General features: G+C 47.8%; 1 protein-coding gene across 1 annotated transcript in view; it reads left to right on the top strand.

Annotated features, from left to right (window-relative positions):
* Positions 1 to 10,673: 10,673 nt before the first annotated feature.
* LOC115482595 overlaps positions 10,674 to 20,461 on the top strand; it is a 175,050-nt gene continuing 165,262 nt past the window's right edge. Inside the window, exon 1 of the mRNA XM_030222503.1 lies at positions 10,674 to 10,851. Within this exon, the coding sequence (XP_030078363.1) occupies positions 10,768 to 10,851 (84 nt within the window). The 5' untranslated portion in view covers positions 10,674 to 10,767. The remainder of the gene's footprint in view (positions 10,852 to 20,461) is intronic.

The raw sequence follows: 20,461 nt of genomic DNA on the forward strand, positions 1-20,461 counted from the left end.
TCCCCTTTTCCATCCAGCAGCTCTGCTTTCTCTCCCCATCCTTCCAGTGTCTCCCTATTTCTTTCTGCATTCTTCCATCCAGCGTCTTCCTCTTTCTCTCCCCATCCTTCCGTTTCCTCTCCTCTCCCCATCCTTCCATCTGTTTTTCCCTCTCTCTCTCTCTCCCCATCCTTCCATCTGTTTTTCCCCCTCTCTCTCCCCATCCTTCCATCTGTTTTCTCTCTCTCTCCCATCCTTCCATCTGTTTTTCCCTTTCTCCCAATCCTTCCATCTGTGTTTTCCCTCTCTCTCCCCATCCTTCCATCTGTTTTTTCCCCCCTCCCCATCCTTCCATCTGTTTTCCCTCTCCCCAATCCTTCCATCTGTTTTTCCCTCTCTCCCCAATCCTTCCATCTGTTTTTCCCTCTCTTCCCCATCCTTCCTCTGTTGGTTTCCCTCTCTCCTCTCCCCAATCCTTCCCTCTGTTGGTTTCCCTCTCTCTCCCCATCCTTCCCTCTGTTGGTTTCCCTCTCTCCCCAATCCTTCCCTCCTGTTGGTTTCCCTCTCTCTCCCCAATCCTTCCCTCTGTTGGTTTCCCTCTCCTCCCCAATCCGTCCCTCTGTTGGTTTCCCTCTCTCTCCCCAATCCTTCCCTCTGTTGGTTTCCCTCTCTCTCCCCAATCCTTCCCTCTGTTGGTTTCCCTCTTTCCCTTTCTCCCCAGTCCTTCCCTCTGTTGGTTTCCCTCTTTCCCTCTCCCCAATCCTTCCCTCTGTTGTGTTCCCTCTTTCTCTCTCTCCCCAATCCTTCCCTCTGTTGGTTTCCCTCTTTCCCTCTCTCCCCAATCCTTCCCTCTGTTGGTTTCCCTCTTTCCCTCTCTCCCCAATCCTTCCCTCTGTTGGTTTTCCTCTTTCCCTCTCTCCCCAATCCTTCCCTCTGTTGGTTTCCCTCTTTCTCTCTCTCCCCAATCCTTCCCTCTGTGGTTTCCCTCCTTCCCTCTGTTGGTTTCCCTCTTTCCCCTCTCTCCCCAATCCTTCCCTCTGTTGGTTTCCCTCTTTCCCTCTCTCCCCAATCCTTCCCTCTGTTGGTTTCCCTCTTTCCCTCTCTCCCAATCCTTCCCTCTGTTGGTTTCCCTCTTTCTCTCTCTCTCCCCAATCCTTCCCTCTGTTGGTTTCCTCTTTCTCTCCCCAATTCTCCCCAATCCTCCCCCCCCCCCAGCGACACTCCGGGCGAGTCCTGCACTAGTTTTTTTTTTTTAAGACCAGACTGTGTGAACGATGCAGCCGGCAGCGATTGAAAGAGGCTGTCTGGGCTGGCGTCTGCATCGGAGCTTCCCTCATCCTCTGCGAGTCCCGCCTTCGTTGTTACAACTTCCTGTTTCGTGGGACTCGCAGAGGGTTGAGGGAAGCTCCGACGCAGACGCCAGCCCAGACAGCCTCTTTCAATCGCTGCCGGCTGCATCGTTCGCCGCGTTCTGAGTCTTAAAAAAAAAACTAAGTGCAGCACTCGCCCGGAGTGTTCGCGGGGGGTGGGCGGGGCGGGCAAAAAAAAAAGGTGCCAGTACGCCGTACCGTTGCGTACCGGCACAAAAAAGCACTGGCCATATGGCTATTTCCTGAGGGAGCCTCCGGTGTTAACCAGGCAGTGCGCAGTGCTGCCCAATTACCGCTGGGTAGGCCCCTGGCACTAAAAATAAAAATTATTTTCTGTTGGCGCTGGGACAGCACTACCACCGTCTCCCGTGGTAGGTCAACGGTAATACTGGATTGACACATGACAACGCTGCGTTAGCTCTACCACAGCATTGTAAAAGGGCCCCTATTGACCTGGGGGAGGAGGAAGTTTTCCAATTTTGAGCTGTTGTTTTTTTTCCGTATTGTAATTTAAAGTCAATAAAAACAAATATTGAACTAAAAAAACTTGGCACTGCCCAGTTAAGGCCCCACTGGCCCGCTGAGCACGATTTAAGTTGACAAGAGCTTCACCTGCCTTCTTAAATCACTTTGAGTATCAGGCCCTTACATTTTTTTTAAATTAGTTTTCGTCACAAAAAAATAAATGTGCAGCATTTCCAGGGCTTTTTTTTGAGGGGGTACTTGGGGTTACTGAGTACCAGCACCTTTTCCATTGTCTGCTAAAATTTACCCATGGTCCCCAAGTTTTAATGAAAGAGTTCAGGCTCTACACACCAATTCTGCCTGGTCATAGATTATGTGACTGGTTGCAGGGGGCCTGGCTATTGTGGGGTGGGTCACTCAGTGATCACCCCACCCCTGAAGGGTGGCCTGGCCTAGCATTTGAGTACCAGCACCTTTTTCACTAGAAATAATGCACTGAGCATTTCTAACGTGCTTTGTCAGTATCTTTTTGAGACTAAGCACTAGACTGATTTTCAAATGGCTAGCTGTGTCGATTAGGTTATAGGATTCAGAAGTTATGTATTAATAAATATATACCTTTGGAGAATATATGTAAGCAATGGAAGATGGTCATAGCTGAGCTCCTATCTACCAGCACGAGCAAAAAAAAAATGTGTATTTTTATATATTAGATTTATCCATGGAGCGGAGTGCACGGGAAGGGGTGTAGGGAAGGACGAGTGTGGAGAGATACTGGGGAGCAGCAGAGTGAGTACATTTAGGTTAGTAGAAGAAGTTTGAACAGGATGCGAAAACGATAGGGAGCCAGTGAAGGGTCTTGAGGAGAGGGGTAGATGAGTAAAGCGACCCTGGCGGAAGACGAGACGGGCAGCAGAGTTTTGAACCGACTGGAGGGGGGAGAGGTGACTGGGAGGCCAGCAAGAAGCAGATTGCAGTAGTCTAAACGAGAGGTGACAAGGGTGTGGATGAGGGTTTTGTAGAGTGCTCGGAAAGAAAGGGGCGGATTTTTACGGATGTTGTAAAGAAAGAAAACCGGGTCTTGGCAATCTGCTGATATGAGCAGAGAAGGAGAGAGAAGAGTCAAAGATGACCCTAAGGTTTCGAGCTGAGGAGACAGGAAGAATGCAGAGAGCCATCACAGAAATAGAAAACGGGGGGAGCGGGGAGGTTGGGTTGGTGGGGGAAATGAGCAGCTCGGTTTTGGTCATATTTAATTCAGGTGGCGTTGAGACATCCAGGCAGCAATGTCAGACAAGCACGCTGAAACTTTGGTTGGATGCAAGGTTGAGATATCAGGGTAGAAAGGGAGATTTGGGAGTCATCAGCATAGAGCTGGTAGGAACAAGCCATGGGATGAGATTAATGAACCAGGGAAGAAGTGTAGATAGGTCAGTGGGCAGCAGGGGGTAGCCAGAGGGGGCAAGAGGCCGAGGTGGGGGGCACTTTTAGTCTGCTGCCCCGCCACCCCCACCCAGGCCACTTCCCACCCACTGCGGCAGCAAATACCTTGGCTAGCGGGGGTCTCAGACCCAAATGGACACGTGGCAATTTTCATTTTGCCACATGTCCATTTTCAGCAAAAATTTTAAAAGGCGGTTTTTTGCAGGTGCGCTGAAAAATGATTCTGCAAAACACGCGTCTACACTACCGTAGGCCATTTTTCAGCGTGCCTTAGTAAAAGGACCCCTGAATGTAGTTGCAAAAACCACAGAAAGGCAGTATATCAAGTCCCATTCCCTTTCCCTTAATTGGATAGTTAGTTTACACACAGATCTGGGATGTGTGCCAATTTTGAGTGACCTATATCCAGGAGAATATCACTTATAGCAAATGGTAAGGGTGTTTTCTGATCCAATCTTATTGAGCCAGTATGATTTGGATTCATCAGTTAATGCATCTCCTTGCGAAAATATCTACTTAGACTTGTCCAAGCCCACCTGTAACTTCAGCACATTCTAAAATAAGCTAATCACACATTCGTGTAGGATCTCTCAGAGTAGCAACATTCCATGTAGAATTCAAAGAGCAGCAACATTCCATCAGGCGCGTAGCTGCTATGGGGCCATATTTGGGCCTGGACCCCCCCCCTGCCGGCGACCCTCTCAACCCCCCCTCCTGCTGCCAACCTGCCGTCTGCTACCTTTGCTGGCGGGGAACCCCAACCCCCGCCAGCCAAGTCTTCTTCCTTCGTTTGGTTCTTCTGACTGAGTCTGACGTCTTGCACGTTGTACGTGCAGGACGTCAGACTCAGTCAGAAACCAAACAAAGGAAGAAGACTTCAGCTGACAGGGGTTGGGGTCCCCCACCAGCAAAGGTAGGCGATGGCGGGCGGGGGGGGGTCGGAGAGGGTCATTGGCAGGGGGGGTCAAAGTTGTTGGATGTGTCGGCAATGGCGGGCGGGCGGGGGGGAGGTGTCAGCAATGGGGGGGGGGGGTCGGCGGCACCGGGAGGGGGGGCTAAAATGTGCCCCCACACCTCGGCTCTGGAACCCCCCCTACCGTTTGAAGTCTGGCTAAGCCCCTGCATTCCATGCTACCAATCTCAGGGCAAGCAGTGGCTTCCCTCATATCCATTCCTCCAGGCATTTGTCCAAACCTTTTTTAAACCCAGATATGCTAACCGCTGTTACTACATCCTCTGGCAAAAAAAGCATATTTTAAAGCTGCTAATTGTTCAATAAAAATGTTTATATTTCAACATGCTGTTTGTGTTTATTTCTTTATGTGCATAAAGGGCCAGATTCTACATAAGGCACCTAAAAAATCCAAATGGTAAACACTTCCACCTAACCGTATTCTATAAGCAGCATCTAGATTTAGGCGTGGTATATAGAATATGCTTAGTTGATATCCCGGCATCTAAAACTACACGCCTCCATTTACACCAACGAAAATGTGGTGTAAATCCCTGCGCGCAGACTTACGTGCGCTGGGCCATATTCTATAACTACGTGTAAATTTGGGAACATCCATGGAATGCCCATTTCCCCACCCATAGCCACTTTGAAGTGCGTGCATTAAAATGTAGGCACAGTTCATTACAGAATGCACTTAGTGAGTTGTGCATGTAAATTCTAATTATTGACAGTGCTCATTATTGCTTGTTAAGTGCTGTTATCAACGCTGAGTGGATTGTTAAGTTTAATTAACAAGTCAATTGTTAAGCCAGTTACACACCTTGTTATAAAAATATGAACATAAGCACTGCCATACTGGGAAAAGACCAAGGGTCCATCAAGCCCAGCATCCTGTCTCCGACAGCGGCCATCCAGGCTTCAAGAACCCGGCAACCCCCCCCCCCCCCCCCCCCACAAAAAAGAAAAGTATTTGGCGTGGATCTCTAGGCTCATTATATAGAATCCAGCAGAAAGTGTTTTATTGATCTGTTTTGATATATCCTTATGTTAAATCTGATTGTTTTATGAGTTGCTGCAGTATGTCCAAGGACCAACAGGTGTCACAAGAGCTGAATATTTCTCATTGTCCGGGAAAGAGCTCACTTCCTGGAATCTGTAAAAACAGTGCAGTGGAACTTGCAAGTCTACATTGGATAGTACTGCAAAGCATGAATGGTTTGGAAAAACAGCATTAATCACTTTTAATATCAGAGAGAAAATGATATTAAAAGTGTATAGTTTGCAAAGCACTGCAGTATTCTGTGTATACAGTTCTGTGTGTGCTTATGCTGGGTATAATAGCTTTTTGGTTTAAGTATTATTATTATTATTAGCATTTGTATAGCGCTATCAGACACACGCAGCGCTGAACACCTGATACAAAGAGACAGTCCCTGCTCAAAAGAGCTTACAATCTAAATAATACAGACAGACAAGACAGGTACAGACAAGTACCTCGAAGATGCCAGGTTACCCAGTTCCAGGCTGGAGATTGTAGGACAGTCCTGGTGCATTATGGGACCTGCAGCAATGATTTCAATGGGCAACAGGCAAGATCAGGCACTATAAATCCCACGCTGCTTTGGGATGTAGGGTTACCATACGTCCGGATTTACCCGGACATGTCCTCTTTTTGAGGACATGTCCGGGCCTCCAGACGGGTTTTGGCCAGCCTGCCCATTTGTCCGGATTTCTGGACAAATGGGCGGGCTGATGTGCGGGCGGCGGGCTGACGCTGACGTGCGGCGGACCTCCCGGGATGTAAATTCAACACCAGGACTGCCCAAAATCTACAGCCTAGAACTGGGTAACCTGGCATCTCAGCGGCTGAAATTTGCTTAGTAATTATAAAGGAGATTTGGTGAGATTCCATCCTGGCTCTGTGTGTGTTAGTACATAAGTATTGCCATAATGGGAAAGACCAAAGGCCCATCGAGCCCAGCATCCTGCTTCCAACAGTGGCCGATCCAGGTCACAAGTACCTGGCAGAAACCCAAACAATAGCAACATTCCATTTAGAACCCTAAAGAGTAGCAAGATTCCATTCAGAATTCCAAGTACATAAGTATTGCCATACTGGGACAGACCAAAGGTCCATCGAGCCCAGCATCCTGCTTCCAACAGTGGCCGATCCAGGTCACAAGTACCTGGCAGAAACCCAAACAATAGCAACATTCCATTTAGAACCCTAAAGAGTAGCAAGATTCCATTCAGAATTCCAAGTACATAAGTATTGCCATACTGGGACAGACCAAAGGTCCATCGAGCCCAGCATCCTGTTTCCAACAGTGGCCAATCCAGGTCACAAATACCTGGCAAGATCCCCAAAAAAGTACAAAACATTTTATACTGCTTATCCCAGAAATAGTGGATTTTCCCCGAGTACAATTTAATAATGGTTATAGTATCTAATATGCACTGGTATTAAAATAATAGCTCTAGATGTGCAAATATACAGATAAGTGGTGCCTTTTTGTAGAACACATTAAGATAAACTGATACAAATTTCACAGCTATACTTCAAAATTAACAAAATGTATTCTGTTTGAGTGCTCTTATAGGAGGGAGTGGCTTGAATGCTGTGGTGAGTGGAGGAGTAGCCTCATGGTTAGAGCACTGGTCTTGCCATCCGGAGGTGGCCAGTTCAAATCCCACTGCTGCTCCTTGTGATCTTGGGCAAGTCACTTAACCCTGATGCAGACGCGTGCGTCAAAACACGGCCCATGTTGGGTCCTTCTTTATATAATAAAGACTGTTGGATTCATATCTCCGGTGGTGATTCGTCCTCTGTCAGCCTCTACTCTTGTCTGTTGTGCTTCCTTGCCGTAGAGGTTTTTTTTTTTCCTGATTTGTATTTAGAAGTGTTCTAATTTTCATGTGGTATTTGGATCCTTTTTTTGGAGGGTTAAGTGACTTGCCCAGAGTCACGAGGAGCTACAGGGGGAATCAAACCCCCTTCTCCGGGGATCAAGATGCACTGCAGTAACTACTAGGCTACACTTCATCCTCCCTGCATGTATGTGTGGAGATGGTGATTTTACCAAGCTGAGATTTGTGTGTGGCAGGAGCTGGGCTGCAGGGGAATTTTAACTGTGGGCGTGTTCTTGATCAGGCTGAAAAAGTATTGTAACTGTTTGCAACTATGTTCAATTTAACTCATCATGGATACTGTTGCAGTGCTCACCCCTCTTTTTTGTACCAGCCACGAGAACAATCTTGGCTTGCAAAGGTAAGATTCATGCATTTATTATTATTTTTTTTTAAAAATTTTCCTGATACATATGAACACAGAGCTGGAGGAGTGGCCTAGTGGTTAGGGTGGTGGACTTTGGTCCTGAGGAACTGAGTTCGATTCCCACTTCAGGCACAGGCAGCTCCTTGTGACTCTGGGCAAGTCACTCCATTGCCCCATGTAAGCTGCATTGAGCCTGCCATGAGTGGGAAAGTGCGGGGTACAAATGTAACAAAAATAAAATAGATACTATTGGAGATTCTACGTGGAATGTTGCTAGTGGAGGAGTAGCCTAGTGGTTAGTGCAGCTGACTTTGATCCTGGGGAACTGGGTTCACTTCCCACTGTAGCTCCTTGTGACTCTGGGCAAGTCACTTAGAGGCAGATGCATCAAGCAAACGTTAAAAAATCCAAATCGTTAAAGTCCCTAACGATTTTCAAAAAACGAAGAATGCACCAAAACAACAAGTCACACATGCTCTGCTCGGATCGGTATTGAAAAGTACAATGTATCAAAGAATCACAATCGGTAATCGGCCCCTAAATCATGCGCAGTGCAGCCAAGCGTTATGTTAGCTGCTCTGCGCATGCCACAAACAGTCAAAACACAAGCACATGGCTCCCAAATCAAAACAAAAATTAAAAAAGGGTCGGGAGGGGGCAAAGGCGCTCGTCAGGAGCGTCCTGTATGGCCATCCTTGCCCCCCCCCCCCCCCCGCTTCCCCCTGCATTATAAATTAAAAAGCAAAACATACCGTTAGCAGCCCCGGCCCCCCTCCCTTCCTCGCTACTCTGTCTCTCCTCAGCTCCGCCTCCCGACATCCTCTGCCCTGTGCCCCTCCCCCTCGTGGGGTCGTCGCCGCCATTCTCCCCCTCCACCGGGCCCCCCTCCCTCTTACCGGGCCCGTGCAGCGCCTCTCTCCTCTGTCCGAAGGCGCTGCACGGGCAAGAAGAAAAGCTGATGCCTGTCTTCGCCCAGCTTCGGTCGCGCGTCTCTCTCCTCCTGGGCCCGCCCCCGTCTGACGTCAGTAACCTTCTCTTTATTGTAAGCATATAGGACCCACAACTTTTTTCCTTGCTTCCTTGAAGAAGTTGGGTTAGAAAAAAAAGATAAGAGTTGAGGGAGAGGTAGGCTGGCCTGGAACAAAGAGCAAAGTGTAGGATTGCATGGAGATATAACTGCACCTATGTTGGCATTCTTATTCTGACATCAAGAAAATGCCAACGCATAAAACAATCCAAGGCTCAGTAACACAATTGTAAATTTGGAGGGGGTTCTTTTTTATATATTAATAATATTGTGCAGGGTTCTCAGTGGTGACTCACCAAACTGTTCTTCGATCCTTGTTTATGCACAAAAGAAACACCATTTTATTCTAAAGCACTGATCTTTAGCGTTCAGAGACTAACAGCCGACATGGTCCATGTTTCGAGGAAATTGTTTCAGGGAGTTGGTCCACAGAATATTCTATTTTGTGCATTAAGGGGTCTATTTACCAAGCTGCGGGAAAAGGGGCCCTGCGCTGGCAGTGGGGACCATTTTTTCCTCGCACCAGGGCCCTTTTTAGCGCAGCAGGTAAAAAAGCCCCCAGACACACATGTCCATGCCAGGGGTGTAGCCAGACCTTGCAGTGGGAGGGGGCCAGAGCCTGAGGTGGGGGGGGGCACATTTTGGTCTGCTGCACCCCTGCCGCACCCCCTGCTGCTCCCCACCCACCGCCGCAGGAAATACCTTGGCTGGTGAAAGTCCCCAACCCCACTAGCTGAAGCGTTGTCCAGCGCCGGTCTCCGGCGTATCAGCACTGGACGCTTCAGCTGGCGGGGGTTGGGGACTCCTATGAGCAAAACCAGGGGCCCAGAGGAAATTTTTTTGGGGGGCCCAGGTCCCTGTGGCCCCACCTAGCTGGCTGAAAGCCCTTACTGTCACCAATTGAAGTGGCGATAAGGGCTCCCGCGCTAACTGGGCAGCACTCGGCAATGCCTGACTACCGCCAGGTTTTCGCTGCGCAAGCCATTTCCAGGGCTTTTCTTTTTCCCCTGGAAATGGCGCGCGCTCGGGACAGGACTACCGCCGGCAGGTGTGTTGGGCCAGCGGTAGTCCCAGAAGAGCAAACGGTAAGCCCGCGTTGGGCTTACCGCCGCTCTGTGAAAGGGCCCCTAAATATTAATATTGTAAAACGTTTATGCGTTGCAGCACGCGTGTGGACGTATATGCATGCAACTGCGTGCGCTGCTATCATTTTTTTTGTAGCCAAAATATGGCTGCTGCTCGCACAGACCCATGTGTGCACATATCCAACATGACCTCCCATGTTAGTACAGATTTTTGCGCACAGCTTATTTGAATACTTTTAGATTTCTGCATCTGCTTCTGCCCTTTAGTCATAAGTAGACTTTGGGGGCACAAGCAGCTAGGAACCATATGCAACAGAAGAGCAAGGAATTGCGATTTGGGGCCGATGGCAGGAGCCGGCAGAGTAAAATAATCAAGGGGTGAGGGGAGTCGTACAGAAATGGTTGAAAGTGAGCACGGAGCGTTAATCCCCAAGAGGTCAGCTGAGCCCACCCCAATCCACAGCAACCTTGCCAGAGAATGTGGTAAAGGCGGTTAGCTTAGCGGAGTTTAAAAAAGGTTTGGACGGCTTCCTAAAGGAAAGGTCCATAGACCGTTATTAAATGGACTTGGGGAAAATCCACTATTTCTGGGATAAGCAGTAGAAAATGTTTTGTACTTTTTGGGGGATGTTGCCAGGTATTTGTGATCTGGATTGGCCACTGTTGGAAACAGGATGCTATGCTGGGCTCCAATGGACCTTTGGTCTTTCCCAGTATGGCAATACTTATGTACAAGGACCAGATGAGTTTCAGCAGAAGTTACTCAGTTCCAGGCTGGAGATTTTTTGGCCCAGTCCTGGATTTGTAACCACCCCAGCAGTGATTGAAATGAGCAGGGTCAGGCACTACAAATCCCACACTGCTTTGGGATGTAAGTTCCAAACCAGGAATGACTGAAAATCTTCAGCCTGGAAATGGGTAACCGAGCCAGCCCCAGAGGCAATCCTGGAGCTTGCACTTTGCAGGGACTGTAGCTTTAACGCTTGGGGAGTGGGAAGAGCAGAGTCACCAGAGGGTGCTGGTTCTGGTGCTCGGTGTTTGCACTTCCTGGTTTGATTTTTTTTTTTTGTTTTGTTTGTTTCTCCCTGCTATGAAAGCCCGAGATCTGTTCTCCCTGCGGCCAGTCTGCAGACAGCAGCCGTCAGCCGCCACCGACGAGCCCGGGAGAGATGAACTTCTTACGCAAAAGCCTCCGTTTGTCTCCACGCGACAGATCGGCCAGTACAGCAAAGACCCCAAGCTCTTCAGGGCAGGTACCTTCCAACCCCCCCCTGTCCCTGAGCATTCCGTCTCTTTCTATCCAGAGCAGTATAGTTAAAAACAAAAAAAATACTACTATTTCTAAATGAACATATTGGACTTTTTAGGCTTAAATGCTTTGTACTTGCGGAACGTGTTGGGCGATAACATGAAGCTGAACAAATGGAAGGATTGTGTGTAAGGTTTCTAGGTATGATGATAAGAGCATCAGTGTGGGGGGGGGGGGGGTAAATGTCAAACCTAGAGTTTTGCATTGTGCAGTTTGAATTGGGGGAGGGTGAGTTTTTGTTTTCTTGTTCATGTTGAAACAAATGTTAAGAGGGTGAGCTTTGTGCACAGTCCCTCTGATTCTATATAGCGTGCCTAGAGTTACGCGCAATTCCACGCGCAAATCTAGGCGTATTTTATAACTACGCGAGTCGGTTGTTTTATTGTTAATAGCTCTTAACAAGCAATATCGAGCACTAATTGGCAAAAATTCGAATTTACGCATGTACATTGCTAAGCGTATTCTGTGACGTACTGCACCTAAATTCTAATGCGCACAGGCAAAAAGGGGCATAGAAATGGGCATGTTGCGGGCATTCTAAAATCTACGCGCGTTGTTATAAAATACGGGCCAGTGCACGTAAATCTACGCGCAGGGATTTACACCAGCTTTTTGTTGGCGTAAATAGATTCAGTCTCATGAAGTGTGCCTAAGCGTATTCTAGATTCATGCTGTATTTAGAATACGCTTAGGCGTAATTGTTTAGCACCTGTTAATTTTAGGTGCCATATGTTGAATCGGGCCTGCTGTGCGCTGCCCTTAAAAAGTGTGTCCTCTTTCCCTTAGATGAGGGCACGTGCATTCTAGTGGGAAAAAGTGCATTTCTAGTGAAAAAAGTGAGTGCTGTACCCCAAATTCTATAAATGGTGCCTTAAGTTGTGCGCGCTAATTTGGCTGCATGGCCAAATAACAAGCCAATCAGCGCCGATAATTGGTTTTAACCAATTAGTGGCACTAATTGGCTTTAATTAGAATTCATGCACACAACTTTCTAGGTGTGTTCTATAATGTGGTGTGCGTGGGTTCTAATGCGCACAGCTGAAAAGGGGGAGTGGCCATGGGCCTGGAATGGGGGGTCATGGGTGTTTGAAAAACCTATGTGCACTATTATGAAATACATCCGATCTGCTTCTAAGTTAGGCACAGGTATTTAGGTCTGGCTTTAGGTTGTCTAAATTTTAGTCGCAAGAACGGTGCATGAGCAAATTCTATAAATTATGCCTAGCTTAGCTAAGCGTGTGGTTTTTCGGCACTGATTTTTATGGTGCTATTCGCAAATAGCATGCACTCTGTAAGGAAAATGGCCACTAAGCGCGCCTAACCCCCGGATTCTGTGTATGGTGCACAAAGTTGCATGCTCCTTCTGAGATGCGCCAGCAAATAAGTTGTATAACGAGCTCCGAACCTTCAATAATTGGGTGTTAACAACCAATGATTGATGTTAATTGGTCCTCATTAAAATTCGCATGTGTGCTCTTCTGTAAGGCACGCGCCTAGCTCCCATGACAGGTATCCCAAAAGGGATGTGGTGGGGGCATGGCCACAGGTGTGGCATGGCATACCGTAAAATTGTGCATGGAATTACAGAATACTGCCTAACCGCGCCTAACTCGGTTTCAGCAGGGTTTTTTCAGTTCAAAATTTTTATTAAATTTTGTAAATTATAATACAAAAGTGTGGACATGTTGTTGAAATTGTCATCTTTTAAGTACAAACTTACTAATACAAATCAGTAATATAACAAAACAATTACAAGGTTTCAGCAGGTATAAGGTTGGCCCCCAAAAGTTAGGTGCGGGATCCACACGCAGCACTATATAAGGCAGACACTTTTTATAGCCTAGCGCTTCAGTGCCGTTGATTGAATTTCCTCCATTGTGTCTACTCTTATCACCACATTTGATTTCAATGACAGCCCATCCCTAACACTGAAAAGATTCTGGGGATTGTATATAAGGGGTAGATATTCAAAGGAGTTTAAGGGGGCAGGAGAGTCTTAAACCCTGATCAGTGGTCCAGTAGGGAACATTCAGTGTCACTGAGTGTTATCCTCTGTGACTGCCAAGCTACTGTCTGGTTGGGGCTGGGGAGAAGCTAGACGTTCTGTGGGTACCGGGTCATAGCCAATGACCGTGTCCATACAGCATAAAAAGCAGTCTTTTATTTACCTTCAGAATAGTTACCAGTTTATGGATCCAAAACAACTCGAAGATTTTTTGTTAGCTAAAGAGGCTGAGAATGTCAATGTTAAAGTTTAGGATCTCGTATGGGCACTGAAAGATAGTTTGAGAATGTACCCGGAATATGTAACGGTCTGAAAAAATATTTAATTACCTTAATTTGTTACCTTATCTAGGATCTAGTTAAGTATTTCCAATTTTGAGGTTGATGTAACAATGATTATTTCTTCTACTGAGACATTTATTTTGTCTCAAGTATAGATTGTTTTGTTTAAAAATTGAATTAGTTTCTTTTTATGCTTCTTTGATAAGATGTATAACTCAATTATAAATAAATAAATAAAAAAAAGCAGTCTTGTCATGAAGGAATGGATCCTCAGAAGCTTAGCCGACATTGGGAGGCGGGGCTGGCGTTTGGGTGGTGAAGCTAGTTCTGGGCAAGACTTCTACGGTCTGTGTCCTGAAAATGGCAGATACAAATCAAGGTAAGGTATACACAAGAAGTAGCACCTATGAGTTTATCTTGTTGGGCAGACTAGATGGACCGTGCAGGTCTTTTTCTGCCGTCATCTACTGTGTTACTATGTTTCTATGTCATTCCCACAGAATGACAGACTATCAGCCCACACCCCTGTAACTGCTGGGTCTGCAGCTGATCCAGATATTCAGTTTCCTGGCATTGAATATTGGGAGGGGGGAGGGTAAGTTTATGATTCAGAACTACAGGAGCAGAATTTATTTAACAACAACAACAAAAAGTATATACCCTATACAAACAGATGCAAACAATATTCCAGTAAAGCTTAAATTTACGTAGTACTTTTGCCATTAGATCAATGTAGCTTTGCATTTATTTATACAGATTTGTACCATCTACATATAACGGTCATAATGTTTTCTTGTGAGGTCTGTTCGGAAGGCAAAGGGTTGCTGTATGTACTCAGAGTGAAGGTTGTCTTGAAATTAATGAATGCTCTCAGGGAAGCTGCCCCTTTCCAACCCCTTCATCTGTCTCCGTCCTTACCCTCTGAAAATATGTAGCATTCCATATTCATAAAATGGACTCATAGCTGGGTGATCCAGGCTTTGAGTAGTACTGTACAGTCTTGATTATCCAACGTAAACGGGATAAGTGAAAAGTCAGATAATATGTGAAACAATGCATAAATCCCTCAACCAACGCATAAACTTTCATTTACAACTCTATAACACATTGTGCAGCTTGTCGGGGCACTAAAACATAATTACTGTACATGTGATTGTTCTAAACCAAAGATTTTTATAGAAATAAGCGTGATGACTTCATCGGGGGGGTCTGTCAGATATGCTGGATGGTCGGGTTAGTGACAGTCGGATAATCGAAACTGTACTGTAGTTCTACGGGTGGTAATGATGCCACTTTCTTATAGTGCCTGAGTAGAGAGGTGTGGTAGCCGTGTTAGTCCACTTTTAAAGGTAATCAGTAGAAATAAAACAAAATAAAACATGGAAAGGAAAATAAGATGATACCTTTTTTTATTGGACGTAGCTTAATACATTTCTTGATTAGCTTTCGAAGGTTGCCCTTCTTCGTCAGATCGGAAATAAGCAAATGTTGGTAGATGACAGTATATATAAGTGAAACATCAAAGCATTTCAGTGACAGTCTAACAGGATGGGGGTGGATAGGTGAGAGACAGGGAGAGTCGGGTGGATGAGGGACAGGGAGATATGCATGGAGACAGGAGGGTGACAAAGTAGTACAATTGTATGGTTTATAATGGGCTAGAAAACCCAGATCTTTGTTAAGTCCTGTCTGGTGGGTGTCAACATATTTAATCATTCTGACTTCAAAGGTCTTACGTTCCTGTATTGTTTTAAAGTTCCCTTTTAGGATTCTTACCATTGTGCCTGAACCTTAATTGACCACAACATCACCATGTATTTGTTTCTCTACCGGACTTGGCGAACGCAAATAGGTGGGGAAATGTGGGATACAAATGTAACAAACAAACAAATAATAAATTACTGGCAGTGCCGTAGCGAGGGCTAATGGCACCCGGGGCGGATCGCCGCTGCGCACCCCCCCTCGGGTGCAGCACGGCGCGACCCCCCCTCCTCTTCGGTGCACCCGCCCCCCGGAGCGCAACCCCCCCCCCCCCAGACCGCATTCTTACCTGCGGGAGGGCCAATCCGCCCCGAGTGCACATCACGGAGCTGCGTGGGCCCCGCTGGTTCCCTGCTCTCTCTGCCCCGGAACAGGAAGTAACCTGTGCCGGGGCAGAGAGAGCAGGGAACCAGCGGGGCCGGCACCCCCCGAGCGCGTGCACCCAGGGCGGACCGCCCCTCCCGCCCCCCCCTTCCTACGCCACTGATCACTGGTACAGTGTTCTGGTTTTGTAAAGTGCTGCCCCACAGGGGTGACATCCTTATTGGTACTAGCATTTTTCATATGGTGTCTATGTAAATTAAATCTCTTCTTTAGCATCTGACTTGTTTCTCCAATGTAGCAGCCTTCGTTGCATTTTTTACACTGAATGATATATACCACATTGGAAGATGAGCATGTGAAGGATTCCTTAATGTTGAATATTTTTCCTTTGTGAATGACCGTGGGGTCCCGTGAAATGTTTTGGCATAGTTTGCTGCTGGATATATTGCAAGGATGTGTGCCATTCTTTTCTTTTTGAGTCTGTGTTGGGAGCTTACTTCTAATTAGCTTGTTTTTAAGTTGGGTGGCTGTCGGAAGGCCAGCACTGGTGGGGATGGGAATATCTCTTTCAGTAATTCATCCTCCTGGAGTAATTCATCCTCCTGGAGTAGAGGCTGCAGATCTTTTATGATTTTTCTTATAGTTCCTTGATCTCTCAGGGGAAATTTTCTGAGTTCAACACCAGATGCAAGCCTGGGGTGTCAAACCTTGGTCCTTGAAGGCTGCAGTCCAGTCCGGTTTTCAGAATTTCCCCAATGAATATGTATGATATCTATTTACATCCACTGCCTCCATTGTATGCAAGATCTCATGAATATGCATTGTGGAAATATTGAAAACCCCACCTAGCGAGGGCCGAGATTGGTCACTCGTGCTGTAGATAAATGTTCCATCCAGTGGTCTCAAAGTTCAGAGAGGAATTATGATTTACCTGATCAGGAACCTATATTTAGACATTTTCTCTGTGACCAGCTGAGGATCCAGGCTGAGGTGGTATCTGCTGCTTGCTCTGGGCAGATTTAATTTGCTTTCCAAGATGAATGAGTCATAGGGCAGAGGTAAAATGCTGCAGGCAAGATCTGGTATCCACATAGAAAGGCAGAAATTACTTGCACAGGCATGGAGAATAAAGCAGAGAATATCATAATGCTTCTGTCGAGATCAACGGTGTGACCACATGGGACAAGCACAGAGGATCTCCATGGAAGAGGAACAGACCATAGAGGTTAGTAGATTGGCAGATTGGATAAGACATATGGCCTTTATCTGTCATTTTCTTTGTTTCTACTACTACTACTACAAATCATTTCTATAGCGCTACCAATCGTACACAGCGCAGGGCCGGTCTTAGTAAGTGCGGGGCCCTGTGCAGACCAATTTGGTGGGGCCCCATCCTAGCCCCACCCTAGCTCCGCCCCCACCCTAGCTCCACCCCATTGATAAGATTATTCCATTTTTAGAATTTTTTTTTATTTATGAAATTTCAAATAAAGACAAATGAAGCTAAACTTGTACAAAAAAACTGATTGAAATAATAAGCACAATGCTACCATGAAACCTCTCCTCCCCAGAAGTGGAGTGGCCGAGCCAGGGGATCATCATGAATGATGCGGAGGTCGGAGCGGAGGCAGAGCGGGGCCCCCTTAGGCGCGGGGCCCTATGCGGCCGCCTTGGTCGCCTCTGCCTAAGACCGGCCCTGACGCAGCGCTTCACCATTGAACATGAAGAAGAGACAGTCCCTGCTCAAGAGAGCTTACAATCTAATTCAGGACAGACAGACAGGACAAATAAGGGATAAGGGACTATTGAAGAGAGGAAGACAAGATAAAGGTTACGATTTCTGTGAGTATTTGGCCAGATTCTAAAATTTTTGCCCAAAATTCAGCACTCATTGCTGTTCTAGAAATGGTGCTTCAGGATGCGTTCAGCACCGAATTCGACACTCAATTTTGGGCGTGAGGATTTACGCCAACTGAATTCTGGTATAAATGATGATGTGCAAATTGGGGAAGAATCCCTACTATTCTGTAACACTGCTTGCACCTTTTGTGAACGTCCCTGACCCATCCGTGCCCCTCCCAAGGCCACGCCCCCTTATGAGTCATGCACAATCCAATTCGAAAAGGCGGCAAATAAGTAAGGGGTAGATATTCAAAGGGTTTAACCACCAGGAGAGATGAGCCAGCTAGCCAATGATATTCAGCGTCGTGTAACCAGATTGTTCCACTAAATATCTCTGCTAACTGGCCATTCCCTTACTGGTTAGGTTAGAGGTGGTCTGAGGGCATTTGGGTACAGCTGTAGCACAGTGGTTAACAGTGATATTTGGTCTGCTAAGCAGGGGCGTAGCCAGACCTCGGCGGGAGGGGGGGGGGGCCAGAGCCCTAGGTGGGGGGCACAGTTTAGCCCGCCTCCCCCAGCCGCCGACCCCGCCCCGCCACTTTCAACCCTCCCCCTGCCGCCGCTGACCACCCCCTCTCGCCGCCAGGTACCTTTGCTGGTGGGGGTCTCCAACCATCGCCAGCCGAAGTCTTCTTCAGCGCTGGTATCTGGCACCTTCGCTGATCTGTTTCTGACTCCTGACATCCTGCATGCATGTCCTGCACGGGGCTACATACAGGACTTGCAGGCAGGATGCCAGGAGTCAGGACTGAAAGAAACAGATCAGCGAAGGCGCCGTAGACCGGCGCTGAAGAAGACTTCGGCTGGCGGGGGTTGGGGACCCCCGCCAGCAAAGGTACCTGACGGTGAAGGATCGGTGGCAGAGGGAGGGGGGATCGAAAGTGGCGGGGGAGGATCAGTGGTGAGGGGGTCGAAAGTAGAAGGGGGCCCATGCCCCCGTGGCCCCACCTAGCTACGCCTGCTGCTAAGTATGCGCATAAGGTTAGGACAGCAAAAAACCTCTTCAAACTTTGTGCCAAGTTAACCTGGCAGTGGTCTGAATATCGGTCGATACTTATTTAAGTTATGGATTAGCGCACAAACCCAGATATTGAAGCCGGGAGCAGCATACGACCCAGCATTGGATATTTCAAGTCGCTTACTGCTGTGGGCTGAATTTTACCACCTACATTTTTACAGCAGTACTGGACATTTGCAGCACTGCGCAATGGTGGGAAGTATTCGGGTGCTTTATGTCTCTGGCCCCAGAAACTGTCATTCTAAGTGGGTGATTAATCCCTCCTCCCTTGTGCCCACAGCTCCTCACACTAGAGAATGACACGGGGACAAGGACCCGCAGTGACCGCAGGGATGGAGGCGGGGACAGATCCTACGAGGACAGGGCCAGGATGGGGACAAATTTTGTCCCTGTATCATTTTCTACTTTGAAGCCTGTTAATGAACTGGACTGTTATTTATGTTTGAGCGATGCAGACAACAGTATTTTGATTTTTTTGGGAAAACAAGCAAACATGCTGGCCACAACTAGCAAACTTTGCATGGGGGATCTTGTACATCCTGCTTCCACCACATCTTCTAAGAAGACATCTTCTATTGCAGGAAGGACTGTGAAATACAGGAGAGCTAGTCTGAATGCTGAGATTGTTGATGACTTTTTATTCATCTACAGATTAAAAAATCATAACAGTGTTTCATAGGGCATATTTCTCCCCTCTAGGGCATACAGAACAGGTTGTATTTTGTACCCCTGGACATTTTAACAGGGTGGATTAGGATTCCTTGGGGGAGTAGAAATCAGCTAATGTTGGGGTTGGAAGGGTAAAGGGTGATGGTGGTGAGGAGGGTTGTTATTGTTTTCTGTTTGTAATTTATACACAATAGTTACAGCATATTGTTCCTTTTTATACTTTAATAAAAAGATTCAAATATAAAATCATAATTGTTCGAAGCTTCTGCAGATGAGGACAAGAGCCCTTGGGGACGGGGCGGGGATGAGACAGAACCTGCAAGGATGGGATGGGGACGGAGACAGAACCCAAGGCAGTGGCGTTCCTAGCGTGGATGGCACCCGGGGCGGATCGCCGATGCGCCCCCCTCCCCCGCCTGCGAAATGACACCTTCCCCCCTCCCCGGCGAAATGACACCCCCCCCCCCCGGGTGCATGCTTCTGGGGGGGGGGGGGTGCCGCGGCGCACGCCTGTGGGCTCCGACTTCGCGAACTTTGCTCGTTTGCTGCAGCTCCCTCTGCCCTGGAACAGGAAGTAACCTGTTCCGGGACAGAGGGAGCTGCAGCGAATGAGCGAAGTCGGAGCCCACAGGCGCGTGCCACGGCACCCCCCAGCGGCGTGCACCCGGGGTGGACCGCCCCCAGCGCCCCCCCTTGATACGCCACTGACCCAAGGGGATGGGGCGGGGACAATAAAGGTGATAATTGTGATATCATCGCCTACGGCCCTTTCTTTTGTCACCCTTGTTGCGACTGGTTTGTCTGTTTGACTACAAGGGCTACTATATGTTCGTCAGAGTTGAGGCATCAGGGAAGAGTAAGTGCAGCATGTATGAGACCAGTGTGCAGTATTTGTTTCAAGTGCAAAGAATGATGTGACAATAAACGTTGTGTTTCCTTATTTTTGGAAGAAACAGAGCAGAAAGTTGCAACAGTAAATCTGACCTTCTTTCAGTGGCGTAGCAAGGGCGGGGGCAGTGGGGGCGGTCCGCCCCGGGTGCACGCTGCTGGAGGGGTGCAGAGAGCAGCCACGTGCCCATCGGCTCCGCAGGTTCCCTGCTCCCTCTGCCCCGGAACAGGTTACTTCCTGTTCCGGGGCAGACGGAGCCAGCGGAGCTGACAGCCAAGCAGCTGTTCTCTGCAGTTAAGAATGCCCGGGAGTGGGGGGGTTGATGCGTCGGGGGAGTGTCATTGCGCCATGGGGGTGTCGTGCCGCACCCTGGGGGGACGGACGCCGCTGCACCTGGGGGGGGGGGGTGCGCAACGGCGATTCACCCTGGGTGGCAGCCGACCTAGGAACACCACTGCCTTCTTTATTGTGAACAGCAGCCGTGCAGCTGCTTTGAAATTCAACTGCTGGATAGTCTAATCACATGGTAACAGTGACTCGCCTACTTTTTAAGAAGGAATTGTGTGAGGATTGAGGGGTCCTTTTACTAAGGTGCGCTGAAAAATGGCCTGCGGTAGTGTAGACGTGTGTTTTGGGCGCAGCTGCAAAATATGCCTTTTTAAAACATTTTTGCCGAAGAAGGACGTGCTGCGCATCCATTTTGGC

Source organism: Microcaecilia unicolor, chromosome 13 (genome assembly GCF_901765095.1).
Source record: "Microcaecilia unicolor chromosome 13, aMicUni1.1, whole genome shotgun sequence".
Classification (NCBI taxonomy): domain Eukaryota; kingdom Metazoa; phylum Chordata; class Amphibia; order Gymnophiona; family Siphonopidae; genus Microcaecilia; species Microcaecilia unicolor.